Source organism: Saccostrea cucullata, unplaced genomic scaffold (assembly GCF_032062105.1).
Source record: "Saccostrea cucullata isolate Sc308-1 unplaced genomic scaffold, CSIRO_AGI_Scuc_v1 ctg1347, whole genome shotgun sequence".
Taxonomy (NCBI): Eukaryota; Metazoa; Mollusca; class Bivalvia; order Ostreida; family Ostreidae; genus Saccostrea; species Saccostrea cuccullata.
Genome location: NW_026940946.1, coordinates 41,916 through 57,938, shown reverse-complemented (window position 1 = coordinate 57,938; position 16,023 = coordinate 41,916). Strand labels below are relative to the sequence as shown.

The following is a 16,023-nucleotide window of genomic DNA, read 5'->3' as shown; positions in this document are numbered from 1 at the left end:
CGATAGCGTAAACATTAATTCTGGAAGAATTCTTCCGCGATCTAAATATAGTACCATTTAAAAAGTGAAAATACGACAATATTTTGATTGAAATAAGTTTATTTTAATAAGTTAAAGGACAACATTTTAACTATATGTGATATTTTTTAACATTATTACAATTTCTTTATATTAAGACGGAATGTTTACGTTATCGTTCGCGGCGTAGTAATAAACAGTGTAAGAAAGAAAAATGTCACACTGCTGTCTCACACCGGACAAGTCAATCTAACACTGGTAATTATGCTAGAAAAACCTATCGCAGGATTTTTTAAATACATTTGGACGTCTTAAACACAGCGAACCCTGGAAATTACAAACTGACATTTTTCTTTATTTTCAAAGACTAGAATTTGGAAATGAAAATGTATCGTCATGCAACCTTCAATGTCTTATCTCCATGTGAGGAAAAATTCTCTTGAGGGACGTTAAACAATATACAATCAATGTCTTATTTACACAAATCCAGACTGTATAATAAAACAATAATTGACTCTTTTGGTGTTGAATATCTACATTTTTGTTTGTAAATGCATTTTTGGATAGTGATCACAACTTCCCAACCAAAAGGAAAAGGTTTGATTTTGCTTTAATACTTTAATTTCTTTTTATGTATCTTTGATGCACATGTAAATGCAATTTCACTTTGATTTTGTTAGCATTGCTGAACTAGAATTTGATGAAAGTGATTTTCTGATGGGAGAGGAGTTTAGAATAACAATATTAGGTACGTGGATGTTTTTATATGTGATACAATATAGGAAGATAAACAAATTTCCACATACTAGTATTACGTGTTAAGAGAAGCCAAAACTGTAATATACGATATGCAATAGTACAAATAAATTGAGATTTCAAATAATGTTTGTTTTTTTCATTTTGTTTAGGTATAATTTCCTACATATCAGTTTAAATGAGTTTAAAATTACTTAAGAAAAAAGTTTTACCGGAGAATGGCCTTTAAAATTCGGATTAAGGCTCTTCTGCAATTGTTGTACTTCAAAACTTTGTTTAATTTTCATGCATAATTTATAACGAGGTACTTTATTAAATTAATTTAGGTCCTAGGAAAGCTGGAAAGACATCACTGGTTAACAAATTAGTTAACTATCCATTAATCAAGCCAAGTCTTGTAGAATCAACAAAATGTATCTTTAGAACGCATTTCTGCAAATATAATGGAGTAAGAATTTTAGATTTGGAGCAAACTGCAATTCAAAATAAATCTTTCACATCAAAAGAGGAGATGAAAGAATTTTTAACTACACAAGAAGGAAGCATACAGAATTTTTCTGCTGTAGATATTTTCGTTGAAACTGAAGAGTTACAGGTATCTTAAAGTCCTCTTGTGCTTTTAGTTTGATATAAATCTATACAAAACTTATAATGTTCAGTCATTGTTACATACATTATACTGATCACATTCTGTTAAATTTGGATATACATGTACCTGGGTTTTTTTTTTTTTATCCATAAACAACGTTCTTATCAAAACATACGAATGTTCAAGTAAGACAGTTTGATAAATGAACTGTTTTACTTAATGAAACATATCCTTTTGTTTGAACATGCTGTTTATTTTAAATAAGCTATTTAATCGTTCAATTGGACTTTATTTCTATCTTTTATATAGTACAACGTAGTTCGTCATTGAAATTAATTAAATGCAAAAATACATATAAGATACCCGAAACAGTAACCATCCTCCAATTCTACAAAGATATTAATAGCAATGATTTCATTATCCTTTATCTAATTTCAAAAGTCCTTTTACTTTATTCTGGTAACTAGTTTTTTAGGGCGAGGGGGTCATTTTATAGACTTTATTTGAGTACTTTTGAACCTATGTCTATTATTCTGCCATGTATGATTTTCTGTCTAGCTCATGAAAATTGAAAATTGTCTAGATCTTCTTTTAAAAAGATAAGGTTATGGAGATCTAAGATTAAGAAAATGAAATACTTCTGTGTTTGATTTTAGAGAGTGTGGTGTTTAACGGAACTGCCCGAAAGTGTTTTTGACGCACAATGGTATCCCAGCTTTTCAACAGACGTTTTAATTGTGATTGTTGGAATTTCTGATATTTGTTTAACACATCCTGAAAAGGTATCAGTTTAGTATACCGCTTATTCTTAAGATACGTAAAACACAATATTGTTCAGCATGGAATTTTTGAAAAAAAGAAAGGAAAAATGCAGACTTTAAAAATCTTAGTCATTACTTATAATAACACTTAATCTATTTTTAATGAATGCAATTGTGGCAAAAACAAGAGAATTTTATTGAAAGTTTGAATGTTATCCTAGATTAAATATCATGAATTTATTACGAAAGTGATTATTATAGACATTTGATTTTTATGTGTACTTAAGGACACTTCAGTTAGATGGCTTTTCCGAATATAAAACCAGTTTTGTTATCCAACGTTGGCCCAATGTTAGCATGCTATCTGGGTTATTCTCTCCTGTAAAAGATATGCAATTATGTACTTCCTATTATTACATGCTTCAGCTGATACCGGTATGCATTACTTGTTTTATTTTGCGGGAAGTTCTGACGTACAGTTTACTATTCTACTTGCCACTACAAGGTCTTTGTCGACACATCCCTCCACGTGCTGGAAAATTTCTTATTTATCTTCACTTCCCAATAACGCTTTGAATGTAGTTAAAATCGCGCCATCGTGATGTATAGGTTTGCAGCAATATTTTGATGCGAATGCCTTTGCAAAGATCTCTCTCTCTCTCCTGTTAATCCATGTGTTGCCTCTGGGTTTTTTTGCCAATAAATAATTTCAACAAAGGATTTTAATATCAATTCCTCTAGTAAATCTATCTTTTACACAAAAATTACATACATTGATCTTCGACAGCTGTTTCGGGGGAGATGAATAAAAAAAAATGGTTATGTACATGTAATTAGATTTTCAAATACATGCAAGTTGAAGCAGAAAATACGACAAGTTAAAACAAAATCACAAAAATACTTTCGTATTTAAAAAAAGTTGACCCTATTTTCATTACCCCGCTCTGTTGAGCTTTTTCTTGAAATTTTCCAATTTATCGATCTTTCTTTTACTCGTAGCTGAAGAATATGCTGTCTGCTTGTCATCAGAAACTCGTTAACTCTGAAACAAGAAAAACGTATTTTGTGACCAACAAATGGGACACCCTTGACGATGACGACAAGCGTGAAAGTATAAAAATAATGCAAAGTTTCAAAACAATGCTATCAGAATGTTGGCCAGATCCAATAACAGAAGAACATTTATTTTGTACGAGTTTAAGTAAGGTACTTAATGTTATTTACGTTCTTTCAATTGCGGCTCTAGGTTTCAAGTTTATTTAGTTTTGAAGAAGCATATGCATTTGTGTTTCTTTTTACATGTACATCTGCTTTACACTAAATGTTTTTTTCAGATAAATAATTTGAATGCTTTTCCCATCCTTATTTTAGCTGTATTATTTAATGTAAAAACTATTTATAAAAAACAAGTAAATATTGAGTATTAATACAAATGTTAATACGCACAATGTTTAGACTTAAACAATAGAGAAAACTTCTTTTTGTAGACAACAACGTTTGTACAAGATATGGAAAAACTGAAGAAAGAAATACAGGATACGGCAACTTCATTTTTTCAGTATATTAACCTTTACTTAAGTTTATTCTTTCTTTCCTTATTTCATATTCCTTAAAGCACATAGGTAGTTTTAATATGTTCTTGAATATTTTCTATGAAGGTTAAGGTAGTATTGGATACTTCCACGTTATGACGTATTTTCGTTTGAAGTATTGCTTTCATTATTATCGATTCAAATTTTGTAGAAACATACTTCAAAATAACACTATGAAACCATTTCAGTGCAAGTTTGACAAATCCATATTTTTGTTCGATTTGACGAAAAAGTCGCCAGTTCACAAATACATTATACAAGTTGCTGTCCTTTAAAAAAGGACTGCAATACGTGGACCATATGCATGTTCAATTAAAAAAAATTCTAGGTGTAGGGAATATTCATGTAGGGTTTGTTCACTTTTTCTAAGATGATCTGCCTACTTATAACTGATTGTGGTCTCAAAGCAATATTGTGAAATTTTATCTCCGATTAGCGATCGACCTTTAGTTTAATCGCGGGTTATTTTGATCCGTGAAACTCATACTGGCTAGGACTTCACGCCTGTTCTGGATTTATACGGAAGAAATATATCATGGAAAAACTAGAAATATGTTTCACGAGTATCACAGCTCTGTAGTACGCAGATTCTTTTTTGTCGGAGCACCCCCCCCCCCCACATTAAAAACCGTTCCTATAGACCTTTAACAACTGATATTTATATAGATTGTTGAAATATTAAATTAATTTGCGAGCCTTGATGCACAAAACTAATGCCTGTAAAAACGTGTATCTTTTAAAAGCTATCTCTATTCGTTGAGTGGCGTTTTTCATTCAAGTTGTTAAGTTACATGTATCTACTATATACTGTAACTTCTTAAAATACTTGTGCTATAGAATCATTGTTTAGTTTGTATATAAAAGTATATGTAAAAGAGAGATAATTGGATCTGGCAATGAATATGTAAATGCGATATGCAGATTTAAAAGCGCGATTTGCCAGTGAATGGCATATTTTAATTCGAATAGGGCTAATTATTCTACGGGCAAGTTATCTAAGATGCGAACTCTTTAGCATTTTCGCGCATGCGTAGCCTGTCGTTTGCCCAGGGCATCCGGTTTAACCTCTCTTATATATTTACTGCGTGGACCTCAGGGTCCACGCAATAAATTTCACTAAAATTTATTAGGAGACAGATTAAAGGAGAACCCTGTTAAAGGAACATCGCTCCCTTTGGAAAAACTTCTAAGCAAAAATTGTATTTCAGCTGAATTCTATAGCACCTTGTGTGCGTCGAGGCATGAATATTTCTATTTCTATATTTTTCTTTGTGAGAACTCTTTTTAAGTTAACGGAGTTGATTCCTTGATAATTCTACCTAAATGTAAATTAAGCAGGTCAATTGGTCAGAAGCTAGGGAGGCTTAATATGAATGCAAATCTCGTGCGCGTCTATCTTTGTGTCTGACGCTAATAAGGCCTAATAAGCAAGTAAAGCTCGTGCGGCTGCCTTTGTGTTTGACGTCAGTGACCGAGGACTATTGAAATTGGCACTTGAGTCCTCATGTAATTTAAATCTTTGTCTACATTTTTAAAATCTAAATCTTCAATTTTATTTCACAATGAAACGGAAATAAAAGGAATCACAGTCTAGATAGTATAGTATGCCAAGGCATCAACGATAGTGGGAAACATGGAATAATTTGCATAACGGGCGAAGCCCGTTATGCATAAATTATCCAATGTTACTACTATCGTTGATGTCCCTTGCGTACTATACTGACTAGACTGTGATTCCGTAAATACGTTTGACTTCTTCGCTGATTTACAACTAACCTATTATCACGTTAACAGGAGCCGTTCCTCTTGGTATTTCATACAAGAATTCACTTCGTCGTCACAAATCACCCAGCTGGAGTTTATAGTCCACAAACTTTTCAATAATGCGAATGCGCTGAATGAGACGCGTCTTGGAAAGCGATTGAACATGCAAATTCCTTTATTCTCAAAACAATTCATCTAATTTTGGTCTAAACGTCAGGATGAAGTCATTATATCAAGAATTCGTATTGGACATTCATGGTTTACTCATTCACGTTTACTCAACAGGGAACAGCATCCTGAATGCATCTCTTGTGACTGTGTATTATATAACACAAGGCCTTTTTGTATGAGTGCAAGATGTATATATTAAACCACAGTTGTGCAATAAACGTCATATAAATAAACAGATATAAAACCAGTATTTTGTACAAATCACTAACACAGTCCAGTATTAGCTTTACTAGCACAGGGGGAGGGGGCCATAATGTTCTTCAATCCGTATAGTGGTTAGTTATTTTAGAGTCTCCAAGTCTCTCCTCCAGTCCAGTCTTTATATACTTATTTCAAATCTTCAAGTCCATTGGATTATTCGAATACATCTAAATTATGCATTATATTTTATCAAGAAAATTGGTCAGTATGACATTCCGTCAATAAGGTCATTCTTATCGATTATTAATATAAAATATAAAAAAAAGTTTCATTAGTTCATCATTTAATTATTAAAATTGTATTAATGTTGGAATATTGGGTTACCTCATACTGATATCTAAGTGTCATTACATACTGCTTAAGTATGAAAAGCACTTTGCATACTCGTATAGTAACGGGAATATCGTTTATAGAGCTTAGTGTACTCCAACAGTTAAGTCTATTTGTTAATGTTATTGACATCGAATCATAGCAGAATGTATTGTACTAAGCATACAATTTTACTTAATACATGTTTACATTGTTTCGCTTGATATGTTCTAGTTTCTCAGCCGATGAAGCGATGGAGAAGACAATGTCCATCACCCAGTATTTACTGAAACTCTTTCAAAATGAGGAATTTCAAGAACACTTCAAAAAAGAGCTTCCAAATTTGCCGGACATCATAGTGAGAAAACAAAAAGAAATAAAGTCCACGGAAGCAATTGTTGTTGTTGCAGGTATTTTCAATACTAATCAGATCCAATCTGACACTAAAGCTGTACAAGAATGCAATGCTCAGGGATTGTTCTGAAACTGCTCTAGAAAGCAGACAAAGCAATCCCTTGTACTGCTTTCCGGGACGGCTATGATCATACATGCGGGAATAAAGTTTTGAGCGACATATCCCCCCTTGTGTATTCTGAAGTCACAAGCTCCCTGTTGTTTAGTATACTTTCACAAGAGAGATGTTAAAATTCAAGAAAAGTCAGGAATTCTGACAAATTCGTAGTAAGTAAGAGATAGTTATATAGTTACTTTATGACTTCAGAGGCTGTAAATGTACAAAAATGTAGCCTAGAATAAATAAAATTAACAGATTTTTTAAAGAAAAGAAAGTCAGAAAGTGACTTATTCACTGAATCAAATTTTAATACATGTTTTTTAAACAAAAAATATCTAAACCTAATTCATTCAATAATGCTGTAAAATTATGTGCTGGAAGTACATTTTTACTTTTTAAAGAAACATACGTTGTCATTACAAAAAATATATTCAGAGCGACGTATAGTATCTGATTTTTTTAATTGAACAAGCTAATACATGTACCAGGAAAATGTTTACTAAAGAGAATAGGTCTTTTACTATGTAAATCAATGCATTAGTGTCTTAGCAAATATCTTGTGACGCGATGCTATAATTCAACATTTCAAAATTGGGAAGAAAACCAATGTAAAAAAAAACACCAGCTATTGCTTTAATAGTATTTTTAAATGGAAGTGTATAATATTCAAAAAATAAATTACAAGTCCATAAACTTCAATGGGAATTAAAGTGGGTCGGTCACGTGATCAAATCTTCTGAGAAGACCTTCGGTCCCACAGGATGGGTACCGACCCACTTCAATTCCCATTGAAGTTTATAAACTTATTTATTACTTTAGCATACATTTGAGATGGACAATTAAATATATTCCCATCAGGCACAAAACGTTGTTTAAACGTTGAATATAAGACTTGATAAATCTAGATACAGTATTGATTGAACGTTGACCTTTCAAGGTTGAAAATTTATCGTTGATTCAACATTGAATTCAAACTGAGTTAAATTGCCAACTAAAACTGTCAGACCATAACGAGGTCGGAATTGACAAAGTCGCACTTATCGTATATCAATACTACCTAATTTAACTTACAAGGATGGTAAACATAGGAATTTTACAAATGATAAATATGAATTCAGTACGAATTTGCCAAAGTTCGAATTAAGAGCATGCGCAGTAGGACATCCGGAAACTATTCAAAAACACAGCATAACAAGTTTTGAGAGTCTTAAAAGTGTTCGTCAATTTTCACTGAAATATAATTTGTGAATAAAAATTTGAGATTAAACGCAATTTAAATATCTTTCATTATACAAATATTTATTACATCAAATTGTACATTATGAGGACAATGATAAAAAAAACTGCACCACTATGTCCACTCAGAGAAGACGTAAAAATATTTTAAAAATTTTAATAAAAATATATTCATGAAAATAAAACACATATTTTTTGAATATTTTTTAAACTTGTGGTTCAAATCTTCTTAAAAACAGTCACAAGTTGTGAGAACATGTTCATTAATCATATCTATAAAAGAAATTGAAACGAAATGGCCAAATTTTAAAGAAATGATTTTTTTTTTAATTTTGGACAATCCCGATCAAAATTAAACCGAGCCCAACCATAACTATACAATTATTGGAAATAAATAACATTTTCCCAAGAACACTAGTCTGATTAGGTGTTATAAGGGTTAAAACATTATTGAACTTGACAATCAAATAGATTTCTTCATTGTAAATACATGAAGAGGCAATTAATTAGCATTTTATTCATTTTGTATCAATTTTGATAGGGATCAGTTTAACTTTGATCGGGTAAGGTCCAAATATTAAAAAAAAAATAATTTTTCTAAAATTTCTCGATTTCGATTCAATTTCTTTTTATAATATGATTGACAAACATGTTGTCCTCAGTTGTGACTAGTTTTATGGTGTTTTAAACCATAGGTTTAAAGAATATTCACAAATAATGTGTTTATTTTCATAAATATTTTTTTATAAAAAAAAAAAGTTTTACCAGCCTTTTTTAACACAATTTATTAGATATTCATATAATACATTCATTCAAAGCAAACTTTTAACTCGAAAACAACTTATTTGGATATAAATAATTTTTATGCGCCCGGATTGATAGATCAAGGGCGTATATTGTTTTTGTCCTGTTTGTTTGTTTGTCCCAAACTTTAACCTTCACCATAACTTTTGAACCATGAAAGATAGAGACTTCATATTTGGTATGCATACTCCACAAATCCGGTTCTTTCAAAGGTCAATCAATCTGTGACCTTGACTGTGACCTATATGCTAAAAATAGCTTTTTGAACCCTCACTATAACTTTTGAATAGTGATAGATTGAGATTTCATATTTGGTACGCATACTCCACAAATAAAGCTCTTTCAAATGGCACCAAGGTCAATGACATTGTGACCTTGACCTTAATGCTAAAAATAGCTTATCCTAACTTTGTTGCCGCTGGGCGCATAGTGTTTCACAAACACATCTTGATTTCACTTTCTTTGAAAAAATACAAAAAAAATTCATATAAAATAATGAAGAGCTAATATCGGCCTTTCAATGCTGAAACCATTATTTAAAAAGGATGACTTAAAGATCTATAAAATAAAAAGTTGATGTGGCATTCCACCATAAATTAAACCTTTCGGCATGTCAGAGTATTACTGAAGAGACATGATTTGTTGAAATGCGTATCTGATGCATCAAAAGTGGTACCGTTTAAGATTTACATCTTATCTTGCAATGGTTTCATGTTCTGGACTATTTCATGACCACATGTGAATATACAGAACGTTTGTAAATGCTCAGGTGTTTTAACATGATTAATTTTTACATGTATTATGTATTTTGGTTAAATCTTTAGTAACACATCTATTGATAGGAAGTAAAATAAATGTTTACATTATAGATTTTTTATATACCGTATGCTTTCCTTTATAAAATTATGAAGGCATCTTATAGTAACCTGTAATAAAGCGGTTAAAATTTTAAGTAAGTAATGCCCTTCCTTCGCCCCCTCACGGGAAAATTAAAAAAAAAAAACAACGTTGAATTAACTTTTAAAATGTCTAATCAACATTGATTTTCAACATTGAATCAACGTTAAGGTTTCAACGTTGAACTCACTTTTCAAAATCTAACATAACTTAAACGTTAAACTTCAACATATATAATCAACGTTGATCAAAGTTTTTTATCAATGTTGTGTGCCTGCTGGGATTCGGATATAAATATTGCACTAAGCGTTCGCCGTAGATTTCCCAAAAAGGTACACAAGGAGTAAATCAGCTTGATAGGCGGTTACGCTACTAATTCATCGAGCTAAGATTTTTTTTCTAAGAAAAGATTTTGTTAAATCTACTTGTGATCAATAATAATGAACAGGTTGTTGTTTGGGAACATTTTTATTTGGGAAAATAGATAATCAGTACTGAAAAGACGCAAGAAAAACGTTCAAAGATTGATTATAGTCAATACCAAACTATTTTCGCATAGTATTTTAAGGATTTATATAGCGTAAGAATACTATACCAAAATAGCTACAGATATTTTCGGAAAAAATTAGTTGAGTGAAGGGCGAAGATTGCAATAAACTATTTAAAATTATTGTTCATCTTAAGTGTAAAATATTTGAAACTCAGTTTATATATATTATTTATACATGTAGTACAAAGCTATGGAAAATTGCGTCTAAGGAGTAGTATGTAGCGCGTTCAACCGCCAATTTCGGGATCGTGAATTAGATCCTGGGCATGGGCGTTGTCGAATTTTCTTCAAAGATGGAAGCCATGCACATGATAATGTAAAGCATGGATTTTTCAAAATTAAAGAAAAATATTATGATGTACATGTCGAACAAGGTGACGTCATTTACGGAATGAAGCTTATTTCAACTTATATTTTACGATATAACATAATCTGGGGCAGTTTACGCTTTATAAACTGCAAAGCGGTTTATAACAAAGCGTAAACTGCCCCAGGTTTTGTTATATCGTATAAAATAAGTTGAAATAAGCTTCATTCCTTATCATCTGATTGCAGTGCAGACAATGAGACAATTCCCCCAACCCCCCAGAATAAGGCTTTTAAAACTAACGTCAAGCGGAGTAATACGTTTATGACGTAACTCATTGTGACGTAAGCAAGTTATGTTATATAAAACGGATCTATAACGTTCTTTACAGTCCGGATAAAGTTAATCTAAGATAATCTTCTTCCCGTCCTCCCGCATAGCATTTTACAGAGCTCTAACGGTCTTAAATTTCATTTTGCTATTTGTGGACGAATGTCACGAATACCCTAGTTTACTACTATGCATATATTGGATCTATGTTGGCGATATCTCGAGTATTAAACCTTTAGAATTTAACAAAAGGGTGGTGCGCCGTAAATTCAGGAGACGACATTTTCAAAGTCGTTTTCAGGGGAATCGCATTAGAAAAAAGATCACTATATTTCTGTTAGTACTTCAAATAGCATGTCAGAAATCTTAATACATAAACATAGAACAACTTATAGATACATTTGAGAAAATTGTCGAAAAATATCGCGAATTATAGAAAATTAATGAGTTAAATTTTGGATTCCGCAAGCTTTTGCTTCAGTTTTTTGTCGTGCTCCGTACATCTTCATCAGCGATATCAACATATCGATAATTTTCGTAGAACTTATTTAAAATACAGAAATTTTGCCCAATATTTATTGGAATTTTTAAGATACATATTTCTGTGAAATTTTATAACTATATGACGTCTGTAAGAGTAAATTAATTATAGCACAGTCCGCGAAATTTTTGAACTGCCCTCGTATATTTGAATTAAACAACATTTTTTCAGGTGACACGAGTGCAGGGAAGACTTCATTTATCAACAAACTGCTACGACGCCAAATTTTTGAACCGAGAACCCTAGCCTCGACCGCATGCGTATGTAGAATTCGCAAATCAAAAGTAGAAAAAATAGAATTTTACACTACAGAAAACGATTTTTTATGTTCCGTGGACATTGAAGGCCCTACAATGTTGTTTGAAAAACTTCGCAGTTACACAGAACTCGACAAAAAGAAACAGATCAACGGGAAAGACATACACTACGTCGATATTTACATGTCCTCTGAAACATTGCAGGTTAATGTGCATCTATATATTACTAGTATAATACAAATCTGAACGAATAATTTAAAACAAATTACATTCTCTTCATATAAGTTGAATAAGTTTGAAAGAATGCAATGCTTTTAAAGTAAATGACAATGTGAATGATTCATATTTCTCCATTTTTATAGAACCACATGGTACTCGTTGATACACCTGGTATTGGTTTCAAGAAATCTCTCGATGAAATTCTTTTCGATTATCTTCCTAATGCTTCATGCTTCATATTTGTCGTAGACGCTGCAAATGCTGGAGGATTCCGAGAAAACCGGGTAAACTTGTTCAATACAATTTTCACACATTAGGTTAATATTCAAATGGAAAATAACAAGGGTTTCTTCTGATTAGTTTGTTTCCTGATATAATTATTTTTTCACATTACAATTTAAAACGCCCAAATATTTTAGAAATCTCAACAAAATAGGAGAAATAAGTCATGGGATTTGCGTAATATTTTTTTCTGTATTTATTGAGGTGTGTTTTATTTTAATTTTTTGAATCATTTTTGTATTAAGCAAAAAGAGGTCTGATTCGATACATTTTTTGTTGAATTATTGTACTCTATGTACTATCACACCCTCGCGTAGGATACGCTTTACGATTTGCAGACCTTTATTTCTCGTCAGGTCGGACAGTATCAAGGACAAGCGCGTCCCGATTCAAATTCACCGAATATTAACAAAAATTTGTATTTATAGACATGGTTGATAATTGATAAGTTTGAGTAATATATAATATGGGTTAATTTGATTTACAAGTAGAATTAAATATTATGATTTTAAATAAACAATAATTAAGTCACACAAAGCAGAGTCCATCTGGGCATATCACTCATGGCTAATTAAAATGATTAAGATAATTAAATATTTCAATATAGATTAATCTGACAGATTGAAGCAAATATGACAACTTATTAAATTAAAAACAAATGTGAGAATTTTGAATCAAAAATATGCAAAGTAATTGTCAAAATGTTCGATGGTACATTTTCATCTGTGACAATAGTAATTCTGTAATTGTCAGTCAAAAACTCTTTTCCTTTCAAAAACGATGCATTAAACTGATCACCACCATGGAAACTGATTAAGGTATCCGATCCATAATATCCTCAGATTCACAAAATCTGAATGCATAAGTATATGTAGACATATAATCTCCATGTTTTAGTATTAATATGTAAGAGCGGAATGTGTCATATTCTCAGTACAGGTAGACATATAATCTTCATGCTCAATATGTAAGAGCGGAATGTGACCTGTCCTTGAAGATTTTTTTTTTAATTCAATCCAATAAAAAGTTAATAAATAATCGTTTTTTCTATTCTTAATAAACATATACAAGTACATCTTTCCACTTTAGAATATTCATAGTATTTATTTATTTTAAAACATTTGCTTGTTTCCCTAAATCTAAATGCATTCTTAATTATTAATTGATTACTGCTCGGGTAATTATATTTTTGAAAATTGATAATGGTAAATCCCTTTTTTTCTAAACTGCTTTGAATTAGCTTCAGAGTATCTAATACAGGATGGATATTTAAGGTTAGAAAATTACGTCTTTAATAGGTCAAATCTTTTGAAAATTATTGGACAGATTTTAGTGATTTTGTTTATTTAAATGTTTTTCAATGCAGTTGCGATTTTTTGTGCGAGTCATTTTTTGTACAACAGATATAACAGATTTTTAAATCAAACAAGAGGCCCAGGGGCCACAGCGCTCACCTGAGCACATCGGGCTTGAATTTACCCCCCCCCCCTCCAAGCATTCATCATTTGAACAAACTAGAATCTACACTACCTGAGGATGATTCCATATAAATATCACTAATCATAGCTTTGACGTCTTGAAAAGAAGATTTTAAAAGGTTTCCCTATATATCCCTATGTAAAACTTGGGTCGGCCATTTTGGCCCAACCCTAGCCCCGGGGGTCATGATTTGAATAAACTTGAATCTACACTACCTGAGGATGATTCCACATGAGTTTCATCTTTCCTCGCCCAGTGGTTCTGGAGAAGAAGATTTTTAAAGATTTTTCCTATATATTCCTATGTAAAACTTGGGTCGGCCATTTTGGCCCCACCCTTGCCCCGGGGGTCATGATTTGAACAAACTTGAATCTACACTACCTGAGGATGATTCCACATGAGTTTCATCATTCCTGGCCCAGTGGTTCTGGAGAAGAAGATTTTTAAAGATTTTTCCTATATATTCCTATGTAAAACTAGGGTGGGCCATTTTGGCTCCATCCTTGCCCGGGGGGTCATGATTTGAACAAACTTGAATCTACACTACCTGAGGATGATTCCACATGAGTTTCATCTTTCCTGGCCCAGTGGTTCTGGAGGAGAAGATTTTTAAAGATTTTTCTTATATATTCCTATGTAAAACTAGGGTCGGCCATTTTGGCCCCACCCTTGCCCCGGGGGTCATGATTTGAACAAACTTGAATCTACACTACCTGAGGATGATTCCACATGAGTTTCATCTTTCCTGGCCCAGTGGTTCTGGAGAAGAAGATTTTTAAATATTTTTCCTATATATTCCTATGAAAAACTAGGGTCGGCCATTTTGGCCCCGACCTAGCCCCGGGGGTCATGATTTGAATAAACTTGAATCTACACTACCTGAGGATGATTCCACACGAGTTTCATCTTTCCTGGCCCAGCGGTTCTGGAGAAGAAGATTTTTTAAAAATGCCATTAATTTTTAACAAATTCATGATTATCTCCCCTTGGAAAAGGGCGTGGCCCTTCATTTGAACAAACTTAAATCCTCTTTACCCAAGGATACGTTGTACCAAGTTTGGTTGAAATTGGCCCAGTGGTTCTTGAGAAGAAGATGAAAATGTGAAAAGTTTACGACGACAACGACAACAACGACAACGACAACAACGACGACAGACAACGGACATATTTTGATCAGAAAAGCTCACTTGAGCCTTCGGCTCAGATGAGCTAAAAATTGAACAAAACGAATTTAACTAAAAATGACGCTATTTTTAATATTTACATCATAATAGTCAAGAATACTGTTCATGTATGCATTTTTTACAATTCGTAATTTATTCTCGTTTCCTTCGTGTAAGGCCGTTCGGGAAATACTACAATCTCATTACCGTCTCCCTTGTAAGACGGTATTATGTAGTTGAAGTTTTTTACAGTGTTCCGACTATGCACTTCCTCTCTTTTGTGATTGGTAGAAATTGCACGATGAGAAAATTTTGAATTATTTTATTGATTAAAATGCTATTCAAGGCAAAGGAGATAATTTTCTGATGAACTAATTTTTCTACGACTTAACAATTTTGCAAGATTTTCAATCTTAAAAAATGACAAAACGAACAACAAAATCAGCAGTAATCAATTCTATATAACATTATATTTTTATTAAAGCAATAATTAAAAAGGTCTCTTTAATTTCATTGAAAATAAAATCTGATTTTTATTACTTGCAGGCTTTAAAATTTTTACAATTCTTTTTCCCTTGTTTGAAGAATGTAATTGAATCACCCGAGGTTTGCCTAAAGTTCCCAGCCAGTCAAATTTTACGAAGATGAACGAGCGACAACCGTGGTAGGGCTAATGTCAGTAAAAAGCTAATGTAGAAAAACAAAATCAAGAAATTCAAAAGAATAATACGGCCTGATATGTTTAGATCACTTACTGTTTAAGGTTGTTGCTAGAGACGGTAAGCTTTCTCAAAAAGCTTTACTTGTATACAATCTACACATCAGCCTACTAACAATTCAAAACTGCTTTGGATTGTTAAGAACACACACTTCTCAAAATATTCTTTATGTTCCAAATTCAAACATCGATTATTTAAAAATAAAAAACTCAAACACCAATATATAGGATAAGCAAGCATGCGTAAGTGCTACGGTCTGTTGAGTTCTAATGACTTAAACACCCCAAAATACGACCAAGTACGACGTACATGTAGCTACATACCCAATATGATTTTTAAAAGGCGAAAACGTGAACAAATCGATCTTTCATACTTCCATCCCCCAAATTCTGAAAACAAACCTACGTGTTTACCGCAACTTTTATTAGCTCACTTGAGCCGATGGCTCAAGTAAGCTTTTATGATAATATTTTGTCCGGCGTCCGTCGGTCTGTCCGTCTCTCT

At 32.3% G+C, this 16,023-nt stretch overlaps 1 protein-coding gene across 1 annotated transcript in view; it reads left to right on the top strand.

The window, feature by feature from the left end:
• Positions 1-1,102: 1,102 nt before the first annotated feature.
• Positions 1,103-16,023, top strand: part of LOC134256698 (uncharacterized) — a gene marked incomplete at its 3' end in the record, with an annotated part of 30,558 nt that continues 15,637 nt past the window's right edge. Inside the window, exons 1-7 of the mRNA XM_062739379.1 lie at positions 1,103-1,369; positions 2,020-2,145; positions 3,124-3,330; positions 3,612-3,682; positions 6,456-6,631; positions 11,572-11,861; positions 12,020-12,160. Coding sequence (XP_062595363.1) covers positions 1,286-1,369; positions 2,020-2,145; positions 3,124-3,330; positions 3,612-3,682; positions 6,456-6,631; positions 11,572-11,861; positions 12,020-12,160 — 1,095 coding nt within the window. The remainder of the gene's footprint in view (positions 1,370-2,019; positions 2,146-3,123; positions 3,331-3,611; positions 3,683-6,455; positions 6,632-11,571; positions 11,862-12,019; positions 12,161-16,023) is intronic.